Raw genomic sequence first — 18,553 nt, forward strand, 5'->3', positions numbered from 1 at the left:
GCTTTTGAAGTTTTCAATAAATCTTTAACGGCCGATGCTAACGCCCTTCCTTCTCAGGCCCGGGCTTATGTTAGCCAGATCGATCAACTTCGGGCAGAGCTGGATGCGATCAAGCCCGAGTTTAATGCCCTTCACGAAACGACCATCGGTGCTGTGGCCGAATGTGATATTCTCCAGGAGCAACTTCGAGCGTCAGTGGAACAAATCAATGGCCTTAGCTCATCACTTGCAGCGGCCGAAGCGGAACGGGATCGATTGAATCGGGTCATCATCGCTCTGCTAGCTGAGCATGGAAACGCTCTTGACCAGATCTCGGGTTACGACGATATGTTAGAGTAGTACAAGGACAATGTGATCGCCGAAAAGGCCAGTAATCTTCGAGCTGAGTACGAGCGATGCTTATCCCGAAGGAAAACCCTCGAAGAAGTTCAATCCACTGGTGTGGACTTATCAGATCTGATCGAGGAAGCCAAGAGGCTTGAAGCGGAAGCAAAGGCTGCGTTCGACCCTGAGGATTCAGATATCGACCTCGAGTCAGCCGATGAAGAGGCCGAGGGGTCGGGTGAAGATTAGGTTCGGGGCCTTGTGTCCCTTCTTTTGTTTTTACACCTTTGTTTTGAGGCCACTAGTCCGAGCCTTTGTAAATCTACTTTATGTATGTATGAATCAAAATTTGTATTTGATATTTACAAAATACTCCTCGGTTCAATGTTTGTTCGGTTTATGCCATCATAATAATTTGCTATATTGTTTCGACCAGGATAAAATTCAGATGGTAACGGCTCGTGATTGGGTTTTAGTTCGTGTTGACGTTAGTCGTTGGTTTATTTATAATTTGCAAAGCGGACCGATCATGACATTTTTTACGTTTTCAGACCGTGGTCTTTAACCGTTTTAGGTCGCAGCTTTCGAGCTTGCATATTTTTTTTAGACCGTAGTCTTTAACTGTTTACGCCATAGTTTAGACCGTAGTCTTTAACTGTTTACGCCATAGTTTTTCGGTATTTGGCAACATTGGATCCTTTTGATCGAAGTAAGTTTTTTATTGAAAAACCGGCCAGAGATGCATTCGCAATTGTTGCCGCGGCAAGAACAAACTAAGTGGACACGATTCAATCGATCGTTTGGTCCTTACATCTGATCCTATCGTTCAGGCCTTGGATTTTACATAGTTATCACTTAACTCATAGTATAATAGTCCCCTAGTATTCGAGTCCGAAGTATAAGGGCTCGGGTACTATTAGCCAAGTATGTGCAGTCCCCGATCTTTGATCGGTATGCTCTATATGTGTAGCACGCTGTTCAGCGCTGCCTCATTAAAAACCTTGCCGAAAACCCACTTTGGGACAAAACGGTCAAAGGGAAAAAGAGTGCAGCACGTGCTTTCAGTCCTAAGTCTATGACTTTCGAGTATCCGATGTGTTGTTTCGTTGTCCCTCGGGCTGTATCCCTGCAAGGTTAGATCGAGAAAGAAGAAAGCAAAAGAAAAGTTATTCGTACCTTTAACAGTAATATCGTTTTAGGTGTGCTACATTCCAGTTGTTTTTCAGCTATTGTCCGTCTTCATTCTCGAGCTGATAAGAACCTTTTCCGGTTATTCCAGTGACTCGGTACGGTCCTTCCCAATTCGGGGCTAATTCCCTTCGTGAGGGTTCTTCGTATGAAGTGTGACCTTATCGCACCAAGTCCCCAATTTGAAAGTGTCTGAGGTTGGTCCTCCGGTTATAATACCTTTGCATCCTCTATTTTTGTGCGACTATCCGGACATGAACAGCTTTCCTTCTTTCGTCCACGAGATTCAGATTGATAGACATGGTTTGAGTCCCCAGTGGCATAACGGAATCTTAAGCTTGGCTCACCAACCTCGACAGGTATTAGGGCCTCGACTCCGTATTGTCATACCCTATTTTAACCAAGGTCAAAATAGTTTACAACATCCGGGTAATTCCGGGGTTATTTAAAGTTAAGGAGTCGACACCTAATTATTTACGGTGAATTAGGGCACCTAAGGTTAATTAGAGTAATTATCTAAAGTCGATTTGTTTTTAAAGTCTACGAAACCAAAATTCTGGGTAAGGGTTCAAATAACCTAGAGGGAAGGTATTAGGCATCCTCTAGATTCCATTAATAATGGTTAACCAAGCGAACTCGAATTTAACTAGGCTAAGAATGTAGATGAAGTGTTTTATAATATGTAAGAAAATATCTTGTAAGTATTGCCAAGGCTATAGTGGAAATATAAGTATGCTATTTTAAAATAAGGCTTTTAGGAAAGATAATATTCTTTTGCATAAAAAGACTTTAGTTATAAGTAAACTAAAAAGTGCGGGAGGTATGATGTTTTGTAAATATTTGGAGAAAATAAGTTAGGCCAAATAGCCAATTAAAAGAGTTATTTAATAAAAATCCGAAGGTTTATGGAAAGACTATTAATTCCATGTAAACTGTGCGAAGGTTGTTTTAAACAAATATATATATTTCTATTGTTTGAAAGGAACTAAAGTGGAAGAGTTATCCGCTGAACTAGTTTGTCCTTTATTTCTTAGAATAAGCTAACGTTAGTGTAAAATTTGTGACATTTCAAATTTCTAAAACAGTAAGCATAAATTATGATTCCTTTAGCCAAAATGTGTAGTCCTACTATTTTTAAAATCAATTATTTTCAAAAAGTTATAGATGCCATAAATAATTATAACGTAGAAGGAGAATGGAAACTATGAGGCTAATTATGATTTTTCTTTAAATTAAACTATCCCTTAAGCTGGAGTTAAGCCCATTAATTTACTAGAAGTTCATCTAAAATAAAAATAAGATAAGATGTCAGTCATACAAGCAAATAAAATACACAACAAGTAAAATAAGGAAGGGAGGAAAAGGTTTAAATGGATGCGGCCCATTTATTATGTCCCATCCGCCGCGAATCGTTCATGTCATTGGGCTTAGGCCCGTTAATTTTTATATTCTTCAATTGCGGTCGTCATCCTTAAACATTGGGCTTCCCGATTTTTGTTTCTATTTGTCTTTCGCACGGGCTATCATCCTAACTCGAGAGAAGTATTTCGTTGGGCTTCGGCCCAACATCGAATGCGGGAGGAGACGAGTCCGAGGGACTCGTACACGATATTCATGCATAAGTAACAAAGGAAAAGGATTAGTATGAAATCGATAAACAAGGCTAACACATAAAATATAGACCCCAAAAATCAGCAAGTTAAATATATATAATGTATATACTTGAGTATACTTCGCATGACTAACAGATGAGGGAAGAGGTTTGAAGATATAATTCAAATAAAGCTTAATCTATAACAGATTTATTTGAACTTAAACAAAGGGTTAAAGCCCCCTTTTAGATTAGATTACGATAAGCTACCTTAAGAGCTAGTGGCTTCGTACAACTCGGCATGATATAGGCGAAACGTCAATTAACCTAACCAATGGCAAAACTTAGCCTCTTAAACACTGAAACTGATCAAACTTAACACATTAATGATCCATGTATCAGCAGCCAAACCAGATCATACTAACCACCATTAATCAACAGATAAGCAGAACACAGGCCAAATAAAAAAAAAACGTATAACTAAACTAAAAATGAGCTATGCTAGCATTTCCACTACTTAACGACACCACCGAATAGATAAGCCTGCCTACATGAACAGATGACCCAAATCAGCTAATTTTAGACCAAGATGACAATCAATCAGGTACAAACTGTTATAAACTAAACACAAACAGGCCCATGAATGGATTAAGAAGCGAGAAAAGAGAATTTTGGATGTTACATGTTGTTGATTAAAAAAAGTGCAAGTTAGGCATACATTCTAACACTCGATGGTCTTTACACAGAAACACACAAACAGTAGCTGAACACACCAACATTCAAACTAGACTATGCCTTTGCCTTAATTCTACAATATGACAGTTAGGGGGAAAACCATAAAGTCGAAATGTTCTTATTCCTTACTAGATGAACTACCTTGACCTATTTTATGCTAAGTGATAAAAGAACCGATTAGTTTCTCAAACCAATAATCACAGACTCAGACCAAGATACCAACGTCTCATATTGAAACAAACCAAAATCCAAGAATGATGTTATTACGAAGGTCATGAAAAAGGCATCTATGTAAAGCCACATAGAGACTATCGAATGGGCAAGAGGTGAATGAGTGCAGGGCAGTGCCGATCTGTTTGTAGTCATATACATAATATACCTAAGATATATATACCACATCGTGCATATCAGATGTATACCGAAGGTATATCTTCTTCTTATCTTGATAACCTATTGTATTTCCTATGTATATTCACCCTTAAAAGGGTTCTAAATCCTGGAAATTCAGTCCAAACATCCAAGCTACAATACATGTCTTTCAAATTCATTTTACTAAATATTAATCTATCCTAACAGCTCCCAATCATCAAACGAATAACGTGACGACGAAGAAAACTACATAACAATAAAAAAAAAAAGAGCTAAAATTTTAGCTAAAGCAGAAAACCAAATGCTGAAAGCGATAAATGTGTCAAAGTCTACCTTGTTTGTGTGCGATGAACTGGGACGGGAGGTCACGAATCTATTCTCGCAACGAACAGATCCGAAGCTCGACAGAATGAACTCGAACAATTTGTTTACAACTATCAGTCAACAGAAATGAAATCAAAACTTTATTACGGCTAAAGTTCCCGAAATAAAGAAAAGTACGTTTAGAAGATGGTCGTCCCTCCCCTCCTTTCGGCTGAAGATTTCAGGCGTATTTATAGTAGACGAAAACTAGGGTTTCACTCGTTTTTTAGGCGGGATTTCAAGTGGAGTAACCGTTTGAAATTTAAATAAAGTTGTTCATTTTTTCTGAATTTTTTTATGTTAGAGCAGAGGATTTCTTGGAAATAGAGAGGCATGGTTTTAGTTTTAGAGAAAGTAGTTTCGTTTTTCGTTTAAAATAGAAGAAAAGGGCAGAATGTATTACACGAACACGGGGTGGCAAGATACTCAATGGCAAAAAGTGTCTGTGTTTTTTGCTAAAATGGGGAAGACGACGAGATGAGAGAAAGAGACGAGGAAGAGTGGAGGCTGCGTTCTGAAGAAGAGAAAGAGAAGGGATTAGGTTTGTTAAGCGAGAGTTGGTTATAACCCAAGGTCGGGTAATTATTAACGGGTGTGGGCTGAAATTGAGTTGGCTGGTCTGTTAATGGGCTGCTAGTGTGGCCGAAAATTGATGAATAATTGGGCTGCTTTAACCGAAAATTGGGCCATTATTATTATTATTATTTTCCCAATTTCTCAAGCTTCTTCATAAAAATTATAACTTGGAAAGTATGTGTAATAATCACACAATTAGTAGTTAATAGTAATAAGGATATAATTCAATGTTACTAATTTATTAGTAATAGCAAACTATAGATAATATAATAATAGCGTAAGAAATATTATCCAGCTTAACTTTATGATTAACAAGTAATAAATAGTAGTAATATGAGGGTAATATAAATTATAATAAAGTAACATGTTGCAAATAATAGCAGCAATAATAATAACATAGTAGTGAGTAAAAAGTATTTAGACTATCAATAAAATTAGAAGCCCATCTTTTAATCCCAATAGATGAGGGACAAAATTGGGTGTCAACACGTATATAAGGAAAAATGGAGTCTCCTCGGTACTTGATCTTACCGTTGTGCGATAGGCCCATAAAACCTCAGGTAGAACCTCCTTCCATCGGTGCTTAGAGCCGGCCAGTCTTTTCTTTAAATTATGCAGTATGGTTTTATTGGTAGACTCGGCCTGGCCATTCGCGCTCGGATGATACGGGGTTGATAAGATTTTCTTGATTTTGTATTCTTCGAAAAAGTTGTTGACCTTGCTACCTATGAACTGCTTTTCGTTATCACACGCGATCTCCGCTGGTATCCCGAATCGACAGATTCTATGGTCGTAAATGAAATCAATGACCTCTTTTTCCCTGACTTTCTCGAGTGCCTGTGCTTCGACCCATTTAGAGAAATAATCAGTCATAAGTAAAATAAATTGCGTCTTACCTGGGGCCCATGGCAAAGATCCCACTATATCGATGCCTCATTTCATGAATGGCCAAGGAGAGAGGACCGGATGAAGCTCTTTCCCGGGTTGATGTATCACGGGGCGTGCCTTTGGCATTACATTTTCGAACGAAGGTTTTGGCATCTTGCTCCATCTCGTTCAAGAGTATCCTTTACTCCGATCATTTATTCTGGACTAATGAATCGGCTCCCGAATGGTTTCCACAAGTCCTCTCGTGAACTTCCCTCAGAACATAGTCGATTTCCCCTGGTCCTAGGCATCTCGCCAAGGGGCCGTGGAATGACCTTCGGTATAACTGGCCATCGACCAAACAAAATCTAGCTGTTTTAGTTCGGAGGGTCCTTGACTCCTTGTCATCGGATGGTAGCTTTCCCGTTTGGAGATAGTCTATGTATTTGTTCCTCCAATCCCAAGTGAGGCTGGTCGAGTTTATCTCGGCATGGCCGGTCTCTATGACTGATTTTGTCAACTACACCACGGCCTCCGGAGCGAACCCTTCGATTCGACCAAGGATCCCAGTTTTCTAGGGCATCCGCCATTATTTTGATCCCGGGTACGTGTTCCAACGTCTACTCCTTAAACCGGTGAAGGACAACCTGTAATTTTTCCTGATATCTTCGCATTCTATCATCTTTGATTTCGAAGGTTCCGTTCATTTGGTTTACCACCAAGAGCGAATCGAACTTGGCCTCTACGATCTCGGCCCCCAAGCTTTTCGCCGCTTCTAAATTAATCATAGCCTCATACTCGGCTTCGTTGTTATTTAAATCGGCCGATCTAATAGATTATCTTATTATGTCACCCGAGGGAGGTTTGAGAACGATCCCTAACCCGGATTATTATATTAGACGCACCATCCGTGTAAAGGGTCATTACTCCCGTGCTAGTCCCCGAGGCAAGCATCTCCTTGTCGATCTCGGGATCATGGCCGGTGCAAAATCGACCACGAAACACCGCACCGCATTTGGGATTTGATTACGGTTCGGTGTTTGTATTCAATATCATACCCGCTAATATATAGTCTCGAGAGTTCGGCTATTACGACGTTCATTTAGGGGTACGACGTTACGACGCATATGGGATGACACCGAAAGTAAGGTTTTAATTTTCTAGATGCACTTAATAAAGTCAAAGCGAGTTTTTCCATTGAATGGTACCGGTTTCGGCTACCGAGGGTTCTACTTACATAGTAAACCCGCATCATCACCTTTTCTTCTCGAACCGGACACCGCTCACCGCTATTTCTACACGCCAAGTATGTATGCATTACCTCGTTCGCTTTTGGTGTGGGGAGTCATTTCTTGATAAACGATAGGGAGTTCTCGCTTTCCATCTTCGACGTTCGGGGATCCACTCGCAAAGCGGTCCTTCTCTCCTCGAGCAATAATCTCTCTCTGTCCGAGGATCCGGAGAAAACGGCGAATTAGGGCGAGTATCCGTCCAAATCTTTAAACCCGCTTTGATGTCGCACGGTTGTCACGACCCAACTAATTAATGCCGTGACGAGTTTTCTCGATACTTGTACCGAGCACCCCCTACCTATCATTTTACCCGTACCTCTTAGCAAGTCGTATGAACATTTTTTTATTTTTTTGTCGATTTGTGAGAACATTAACGTTAACATTAGCGCGTCGTTATGAACATAGACTAGCTAACTTCGCTTTGTCTCTTCATACAACGGCATTAAGATGCCGAAATACCACATATTTAACTTGTACATAATCGATCGTACATATCCGTCTACGAGCCTCTAGACATAGTACACTTATACATAGAAAGTAAGAATCCGAGTCGTGCCGAAAATATATACACAAAAGAGTACCACGGAAGTGAGGCTCGAATAACCATAGCGCGGTCAAGTACGGCCGGGTAGAGCTCTAAAGATCAAATCCGCCCGTCCGCCGACTGCGCGGCGCGCAGCGTCCAAGAAGGGACGTCGGTTTTCTAGTGTCCGGTATGTAAGGCATGGATAGTAATATGCGAAAAACATAAATCATGTATAACGACATAAAAGAATTACAACACATGTTCGGGATAGAAACATAACAATACATGTAAGTGCCCTCTTTTATTTCGTGCTTTCTTAGCTTTCCTTACTCATATATATACATATATACATAAAAAAATAGAATATATCATATTCTTTGGCGTCGGCGGCCAAGATCCATTTAACCGTAAGTATTTAACATCCCGCGTCCCGGCATCCCGCGTCCGGACGATATCATGTCATGTAATGCCAATGTCATGGATATGCGTATATAACGCTCTTGCCCTTATCTCCATTTTCCCCGTAAATACATCGGCGTACTATAGCGCCCCGGCTCTTTCTATCATATATATACTCCTACCACATACATATATCGAGCGTCTATAGCGCTCGATTACGTATCATATACATATACTTATATCATGTATATTTATCGGCGTCTATATAGCGCTGAAGGACTCGTTATCATATACGTATGCGTATGTCGGGTACACGCATCAATCGGGGTCATAAGACATGATTCCATGTATTTAGAATCCTTAGAATAGTCATTACCTACAATAGAATTGGGATATCAGAAAATAGTTTAACATTCTCATATTTTCATTTTTAGCAAGGTATATCGTCTACATATCTAACGTAGGCATTTTGTTCATTTTCGACTCCACCGTTATCGTTATAGGATCATATTCTTCACCTTAGCCAAGGAATCACCTTTGTCATACTCATCATGGACATATACTCTTTCTTAGCATTATCGTTATCACGGTCATTATAGACATATTCACATATATACGTGCCATAGCATTATTTATAATGATTTAAGATAATCGGGTCCTCTTTATGCAAGTTCTAGGGGTTTAGGAGGTCTTTTGACATTTGCACACTTTGTAGTTCAATTCCATGTCTAAGGAAAAAAGGAGAAACTTTAGGTGCGGATTCCGGAGAATAGAGTTGTCCCCGAGGCTCGTACCCAACTTATTATATCTAAGACATGCCATAGAAAGAAGGGTGAAGCCTTACATACCTCTTTCCGCTCCTTTTGCTATCCAAATTTCACGTCGCAATCTCGTCGAAATCTGCAAATTGGTCATGTTTACCAAAACTCTTAATAGGGTTCTTAGAGTTAGAATCTTAAAAAACACTTGGCTTCACGAAATTTCGTGCTACTTCCTTTGTAAATACCCCATCCTCAATATTCAATATAGCCAAATTTCTCATTAATCACAATCCGAATTCAAACCACCAAACTATTAACATAATTCAACAATCACACTAAGTTCACATATTCCATTCAAAATGCATGATCTCAATTTACTACTTTCTTGAAAACCTTCCGACTTCAATGAACACAATAGCAACCTTATAATATATTTTCCATCAACATCATACTAATATTATTACATGCTATCCATGCAAGAACATTATTTTTCAATATACACAATCTTCCAATTGCCAATACTTCACCAAACTTATCAAGTCTTTATTTGCGATATAGCATCCACTTCACAACGACTAAGATGTTAGTTACAACTCGCTCATTATTCTTTCACAATTCACCAATATACATGACTATACATCAAGTATACACGGCCACATACACACCACACACTACACGGCCATATCATGCACACACACGCGACCACGTTCTCCAAATTCATTCAATTTCCATTATCAATATAGTATTCACAACAATAACAACCAACACTAGTCAAGATAATTAAAACACACTTCCTACACATATATATATACATACACGGCCACCCTCTATTTTCCTTTCCTTCATGAATTTCATCCATTTTTTTGCACACTACAACACATAAAAATATTCATAACATCTAAAGGAGATGAATTCTCACCTTCTTCCTTGATCCTCCAACTTAGCCAAAGTTGTAACTTCAAGAACTTGTGTTTTCTTATTCCAATGACCACTCCACCTTGTTAAGCACCCTTTTCTTGGTAGAAAATGATTTTTGAAGAATTTTTTGCAAATTTTTCTTGGGAATTTTTACTATGGCCGAATGGCCCCTAGATTTTTCTCTCTCTCTCTCTTGTTCTTGCTTTCTTGAAAATTCTAGAGATTGTTATGATAAAGATGACTTAGTCATCTTATTTAATGCCATGCATGAATTAGTCATGGGCCTAGCCCATGCCATGGCCGGTTGGGCCTTTGATTTTCCAAAAAAAATTCAAGCCCACTTTGTATTTTGGGCTAGTTCTTGTAATTCATGAAAACAAATTTTTTTCCAACTTCCAAATTTGCCCTTCGTCTTTCTCCATATTTCCATGAGTCGTATTGCAAATTTCCCTTTATGCCCTTGACCTTCCTCATTAATTCCACTTCTAAATTTTTCACAAGCAACTCATATGCCAAACAAAATAAAATGTGGCCTTGTTTATTGTCTTCCCGCGATTGTCTTGAATTGTCCAGACGCACAAAATGCGGGATATAACAACGGTGATATCTTCGATTGCCTTTATCTTATCCGGGTTGATTTCGATTCCCTATTTGATACCATGAATTTGAGAAACTTGCCGTCCGACTCCGAAGGCATATTTTTTTTTGGGTTCGACTTCATGTTGTACTTTCTTAATATCTTTGAAAGTTTCTACTTTAAATTTCAAATGGTCCTTACTCGCGGGGACTTAACAACCATTTCATCTATATAAACTTCCATGGATCTCCTTTTTGGTGTTCAAACATTCGGTTGACTAAACAATCGATAAATGGCGGCGGTATTTTTTAAGCCGAAAGGCATTATATTATAACAATATGTGCCAAACCTAGTTATAAAGAAGGTTTTTTCTCGATCCTCCGGGTCCATTTATATTTGGTTATACCCGGAATAAGCATCGAGGAAACTCAGCGTGTCGTGACCCGCGATAGCATCGATCATGCGATCGATGCTAGGCAAAGGAAATGAATCCTTCGGGCAGGCTTTGTTTAAATCTTTATAATCTACGCACATTCTAAACTTATCCCCCTTTTTAGGCACTACTACAACGTTAGCTAACCAATCCGGGTATTTTACCTCTCGAATGGATCCTATATTAAGGAGCTTGGTTACCTCGTCCTTGATGAATGCATGTTTTACCTCGGGTTGTGGCCTCCGCTTTTGTTTGACCGAGGGAAAACTTGGATCCAAGCTCAACTTGTGTGTCGTCACGTCCCGTTATTCTGGAATACCCGTCATGTCTAAATGGGACCAAGCAAAGCAATCTGAGTTAATTTTAAGAAACTCAATAAATTCTTTCCTGAGCTCGGGGGTTAACCCCGTGCCCAGGTATACCTTCTTTTCTGGTAGATGGACGAACAATGTAACTTGCTCAAGTTCTTCAACTGTGGACTTAGTGGCATCAGAATCATCGGGCACCACAAAGGTTCTCGGTACTCCGAATCTTAACTCTTAGTCTAGTGTGTCTCCATTCCGATCTTCCGAAGATTTCGGGATCGGATCCGTGATTGCTATTTGGCATTCTTCCCGCGCTCCGATCCGGCGCCTTTATAGTCTTAACGGATTCTTCAACCGCGAACATTTCTTTTGCGGCTAGCAAAACCACGGACGATTTTGATACCTTCTGGAGTCGAGAATTTCAATACCTGATGCATGGTCGAGGGAACCGCTCTTACGAGGTGAATCCACGGTCTGCCCAGCAATTCATTGTATCCCATGTCTCCCTCTATCACATAAAATTTTATCTGCTGCGTAGTTCCTGCCATACTGATCAGTAAAGTGATCTCACCGTTCGTCGTTTCGCATGCCATGTTGAATCCATTGAGGACCCGTATTGCCGGCACGATCTGATCTAGTAGTCCCAGCTGTTCGATGACTCTCCATCGGATGATATTAGCCGAGCTACCTGGATCAATCAGCACACGTTTAATTCTAAACTTATTGACAAGGACAGATATTACCAGTGCGTCATTATACGGCTGGGCGATGCCTTCCATGTCCTCGTCATTGAATGTAATGGGGCCATCGGGGTCATCGTTCCGAATACGCTTTTCCCTCGTTATGGAAATTTTTGTGCGCTTCATAACCGGCCCAATGGGAATGTCAGTTCCTCCCATGATCATGTGTATCACCTGCTGAGGCTCTTCCGGCCTATCCTGCTTATTGGAATCCAAGTTTTTAAAATAGGTTTTTGCTCGTTCACTTAGGAATTCTCGAAGATGTCCCAAATTGAACGGACGGGCGACCTCCTCTCTAAGCTCTCGTCGACAATACTCGATTCGATGGCCGTGAGTATGATATTATGAATCTTACAAATAAGACTTTTATCCCGCTTCTCTAGGTCAGATTGGATTGGCCTCGGATGCCTTGTTTCTTTGTTTCGGATAACGGTTGCCGCTATGGCTGCTACATCGACGCAAAAGTTGTACTCGGATAACCTTGGAGTTTCTCTGTTTCCCGGAGCTCTATCGACAACATTTCTGTTTACCAAATCACGGCTATTTTGGCCTCGATCGTTCCTTCGATCGTTTCTCCTATCATTCTTGCCCGATTCGCTGTTACGCCTGTTCCCCCTTCGATCGAGCGGGTAAGGCTGGTACCTATCATATGACAATCTGGAATCTCGATCTATCACTCTCCTCGAGCGATCACTTTCTTTACCGAAATGCCATGATACTGAAGCGGCCTTCAGAATCTTATTATCTTCGATCCTGATCTTCGACTGATACCTGTTGTACATCGAGCCCGGCGATCGCGGGTATTCTATCGAGTTTTGTTTTAGCTCCATAGATGTGATCGAGCTCCTCGAGTTGAGCCCTTGGGTGAAAGCCTGAACGGCCCAATCGTCAGTAACTGGAAGTAAGTCCATGCGCTCCATTTGAAATCGAGCCACAAACTCGCGAAGGGTCTCGTCATCTCGTTGCTTAACGTTGAATAAGTCCGATTTTCGAGTTTCGACCTTGATGGCCCCGGCATGTGCCTTAACGAAAGCATCAGCGAGCATGGCAAATGAATCAATCGAGTGCTCGGGCAAGTTATGATACCAAATCATAGCCCCCTTTGACAGAGTTTCCTCAAATTTCTTAAGCAAAGACTGATTCCCTTTCGTCATCGGCGAGATTATTGCCCTTAATAGCGCACGTATACGCAGTTACATACTCATTTGGGTCCATTGTCCCATTGTACTCCGGGATATCGGGCATGCAAAATCTCTTAGGGATTTTCATCGGTGCCGCACTCGGCGGAAACGGTATTTGAACAAACTTTTTCGAATTCGGTCCCTTCAACACTGGTGGAGCCCCCGAAATCTGATCGACCCTCGAGTTGTAGTTCTCCACCTTCTTGTCATTCGCCTCTATCTTATTTTCACCGAACTCGACCCGTTTGGTCAATTCTTCGAGCATTCTTATCAATTCGCTGCTTTGTCCGGGGTGGTTCTCGTTGGGATGTGTCTTTCCTCCGTATCCTGGGTCTGTTCTGATGGGGCAATATCGGGTGCCTGACCCCGATTTTGCAATTGTGCTATGATCTCTTGCTGGGCCTGCAACTGAGCCATAGCCATGTCTAACTGGTTTTGGAGCTGTTGCAGCATGACCCCGTTATTCTCACCGGCCAGTACGTTGCCCACCGATGATCCGACTTGAACAGGATTAGCGGGGGGCGCGTTGTTGTTTGGTACATCCCCGTCGTCATGCTCGTGATGGCTTGGTTCCACTTGGAAGTTGACAGAATGGGAATCCGACATTTCCGGTACACCTGAAATCAAACCTTAAAAAACAAGTGTAAAATATCGAGCGTAACCAGAATGTTGTATTGAACCGCCACTACTATCTAAGGCCCCACGGTGGGCGCCAAACTGTTTAACCTTAAAACGGAGAACAATCAAATTTATGCGTGACACCAAAGATATGTGGCTAAATTCAATTCAAGATTAAATAGCGAGATAAGCCAATAAATGAACAGAGAAGCAGATCTGACCAACTGTTAAGTACGTCTGGCCTCGGGAATAGAAACCGAGGTCGATATCTTCTGTTAAGAACTTACACGAAGTATAATAAAAATGAACTTAGAACAGATGGGAATGGTTTTAAAAAAGATTCTTATGATTGTTAATGTAAAGTGTTTCTGTCCTTGCTATTGCCAACCCCCTTCATGAATGATAACCTCCTCTTTATATAGTAGAGGAGTTTCAACCCTAGTACAATTCTAAATAAAGAAAATAAATATTTCGGTTGAGGACGGATATTTCGGTCTTACTTTATGGCTTTTGCCTCGAGATCGACCTCGTTCCGAAATATCGTCGAGAGGACGGATATTTCTCTCCCTCTCTCACACACTTTCTTAATCGCTCTCTCATCTTCTCTTTACGCTTTGGTTCAATCAATCGCCCTTCCTTTATTTCAATAGCCTCACAAATTGGCTCCCGCATTGCAATCGATTGATGTTCTCGATAGCCTCGTTCCCGACAAAGAATATAAGGGCGAGGAAAGCCACCTGGTAATTGTAATCGTGACCGAGCAATTAACAACGGGGAAACCGAGCGTGTAATTACACTCTTCAATTCTCAAGTATCACTCGGTTTTTTTACTTTAATTTCTTTTTATTTCTAATTTATTTTTAATTTCTATTATTTTATTTTTTTGATTTTTAATATTTTTTATTTCTATAATTTTAATTTCTTTTTTATTTTTACTTTTGAATTATTTTTATTTTTTAAAATGTATTTTTCTTCTCTCCCTCTTACTTGTGGTTTCATGTAATTGCTCTTTAGCATATCCTTATTATTATTCTAATATTTGAAACTCTCTTAATATTGGAAAGAATGAGTCATTAACAAACTCATCTTCTCTTTAGAATTTCATTGGTTCAATTTTTCCTTTCTTTTGAATTGTTTCATAATTACGTTGGAACTTACTTATGTAATGTTAGAATTTGACATAAGGTTAAACTAGAATTTAGATATTTCCAATTTTAAGTTATTTGCTTTCACATTGCATGTTGTTTATTTTCACTTACATTGTTGGATTTTTTGTGTTAATAATGTTATGGCATTATATTTATTAATATTATTTTTTTATCAAACATCTAATCCATGAAGTTCTCACAAAAAAAAGTCTTCTTTTAAGTTTTATAATTAATTAAAATTAAATATTAATTTGCAAAATATATATCAATTATTTTTGTTACAATATTATTAGTCGATTATTAATTAATATATTTTCAAGGTGTTATTAAATAACGATTTAATATCATTTATAAAGGCTAACAAGGTTTTTAAATTTTTTATAATTAAGTTTTATTTTTAAATTAAATCGACTTTGTAATTACACCGTAATTACGATGATAAACAACGACAAAGATATAAAGGTTGTGGTTGTGGTTGAGTTGCTTGGAGCAGAAAGGATTAGTCATGTCCAGACAAAGATAACAAATATTTTACCAACAAGTGTAACGAGGGCCCCTTCTTCTCTGCTTTCCTCTTCAAGCTTAAGATTCGTTAGCAGTTTTGTGGAGCACAACATCAACAAAAGAGTCCTCTTATCATGTTTACATGTGTTGGCAGATTTTAACAAGAGTCCTCTTATCATGTGTTAGCAGTTTTGTTGAGAACATAATCCCGTTAACATCTTTATTAGTTTGAATGTAGAATTTATGTTTAGTTTCTACTTTAGCTTTTTTAGCATTCTTATTCAATTTCAGTTTCAACCAGTTTTTGTTCTAGATTGATATATATTGGGTTAAATACCTATATTATTACTTTCTTTGTTCAATTTGTTTATCTTTCTTTTCTTTTTAATCTCTTTAAAAAAGAATGCTTCAACATCCCACCTAGCATATTTAAGACCACAACATTAAAGGACATTTTGGTATAATATATATACATATATTTAGTATAAGATCACAAGATTCAAAAGCTTTCTTTATTTTCTTAAACTCCGTGCATGTCAAGTCAAACTAAGACAAACAAATTGAGACGGAGGGAGTAACATAACAAGATACATGGCTTAAAGCAACTAGAAATTTATAGATCCATTTCTTGTTCCTGAGCAGAAGGTAGGATTAGCCCCTGATACATGATTGGTAGTTTTAAATCCTTCCGGGTCGGAAATCACAAGAAATTTCATATACCTATGCTTAATCAATCGATGAATCATTCAAGAGAGAATTTAGCGAGACTAATCTAATCTTATTCAACCTTAGATGAGAATTAGGGCGAAACTTGGGACGGTCTTTGTTTAGATAAAAAGCTAATGTATTTCCATTATATAAGCTACTCCATAAATCTATTCCTGATACTTCATTGGAAAAGCCTATATAAACAAGGGTGTATTTGGTAGGGAGGAAAATATTTTGAAAAATATTTTATTTAGGAAAACAAGTTCCTTAAAATAAGAAAAATGACTTTCGGAAGTGGGGGAAAATAAGTTCCAAAAGTGGCATTACATATTGGTTATCTATTCCCCATACTCCACCCGCAACCTCATAGCTCCCTCCCCACTACCCCCACACCCCTACCCTTATCCCCAACTCTTATAGTTTTTGCCTAGATCAGATACAAATGCTTTTGTGATAATATTTTTAGCTTACATACCAAACACGAGAAAATAAGTAAGAAAATTTCTTATTTTCTAAGAAAACATTTTGTGTCGTACCAAACACACACCCCAAATATGTGATCGTAGTATGCAATTTTGACTGGACCTTTGAGATGATATCTACTCACAAAATCCCTCCTTATTTCTTCCTCATTGTATAGTTAATCTATAATCTTGAGCTATATGATGTTGTTCAATTTGGCCTGATACTATAATCATACTCATATTCATCAAAGTAATGAATCTTAGTGGATTGAAACAACAGTCATCGCATATTTAATACATCTTTCATTAGGTCTTAACACATGTATAATGAGTATTTGAAGTTGTAGTACATAATTCATTCATATACAAGGATCTAAAGTACTTTGCACTCTTAATTTTTTTTTTTTTAATAGGATGAATTAGAGCTATAAAGGAATGAATCTCAATGGATCGTAGAAGCAATATCGCTCTGCCACTTACAATATACCCGATACCCTATCGGGTACTTATTGCACCCATAATTATGACTCAAAACTCCATGATGATATTGTTCAATTTGGCAAGATGCTACAATGATACTCATATTCATCATAGTTAGACTGATAATGGAACTAACACCAATGGCATATCCAAGCATCAGAGGAGGCTGCATTAGCAAGTGCATTCTCTGCCACAAGTATCCTCTTCATGTATTTTTTTTTTTTTTAATTTTCCGCCGTATGGTGGCGCAACCTTTTATAACACCACTAAGGGATTACAAAGAGTAGGGGGACAATGAGTCCAACCCTAAATTACAAAACAAGCTGGAGAATAAGCTATCTAAATCACAACTTTACAAGTTCTGCACAACATATACAAATGGTCCAATGCGTTAAGGCAAAAAAATAAGCTTCAAGAATCAACTGGACCCCAATTTATACAAAAATATTCCTCCTTTGTTTATGCCTTAACGATGCCATCTGAATGAGGTCCAATTCATAAGGCCCAATAGCTGTGGAGGGGAGATTAGTGTGTGAGTGAATCAACAGCTCTTCATTAATAATGCTCCATTTGGCTAGTGCATCTACGAATTGATTAGCTTCCATATAGCAATGTTGAACCTCACAGCTAATGTTCCTTGTAATGTTTTGAATTTGCAAAATGATATCTTTCGTCTATCAAGGAACATTATAGATGCCTTTTATCTTTTCTATCACAATCATAGAGTCACATTCAAGAATAATTTTATCGTGCCCATTAAGAAAACGCCATTCCAGTCCAATCAAGGCTGCTTTGGCTTCAGTCATATTACTTGAATTGTGACCAAAAGTAGAAGCAAAAGCCATAACTAAATTGCCTTTGTGATCTCTGCATATGCCTCCAGTTCCAGCCCTTCCATTAGAGTCCCTGCTACCATCAGTGTTGATTTTCAAATAATTCTCAGGAGGCTTGTACCATTTAACAATAGTACATTCAATCTTGGGGATTAGAAGCATGATTTGTTGACAGATCTCTTCCCATTTGATATTCCAGTTTCTATTTGTTTTGGCTTTAGAAATTGCTCATTTCAAGTGATTAAGAATCTGGAAAACAACACCTTTAGCATAACATTTCTTGCCTCCATAAATAACTGAGCACCTGACTTTCCATATCTCCCAACAAATTACTACAGGAGTAATTTGTAAAGTAGTATAATGAAGAAAGTTTTTTGGCCAGATAATCCACCATTTTTTAAACATACTTCTGATGGGAATATCCTCCCACTATGAAAATATGCCTAGCTAACCTGATAAACTTGAGTGAGTCATATTTTCGTTGGCTAATTTTGCAGCTCATACTAGGGTAAAAAGATCCACGAATAGACATTTTTCAGACCTATAATTGAAAAATAGCCATAGATTCCCATAGTTGAAAAACAATCATTTTTTACTCAGAAATAGAATGAGGACAAAAATTCCCCCAACTTAAAAAACCGCAGAGACTAGTT

The 18,553-nt window shown here is 38.8% G+C and overlaps 1 protein-coding gene across 1 annotated transcript; it reads right to left on the minus strand.

Moving 5' to 3' along the window:
• Nucleotides 1-11,574: 11,574 nt before the first annotated feature.
• On the minus strand, nucleotides 11,575-13,118 carry LOC132034700 (uncharacterized). Its single transcript, XM_059425069.1, has 2 exons — nucleotides 12,396-13,118; nucleotides 11,575-12,162 (listed from the first exon to the last, which is right to left on the minus strand). Exons 1-2 carry the CDS (start codon nucleotides 13,116-13,118, stop codon nucleotides 11,575-11,577), a joined length of 1,311 nt encoding a protein of 436 aa, XP_059281052.1.
• Between the last annotated feature and the right edge of the window lie 5,435 nt (nucleotides 13,119-18,553).

This window comes from Lycium ferocissimum, chromosome 10 (genome assembly GCF_029784015.1).
Source record: "Lycium ferocissimum isolate CSIRO_LF1 chromosome 10, AGI_CSIRO_Lferr_CH_V1, whole genome shotgun sequence".
Classification (NCBI taxonomy): Eukaryota; Viridiplantae; Streptophyta; class Magnoliopsida; order Solanales; family Solanaceae; genus Lycium; species Lycium ferocissimum.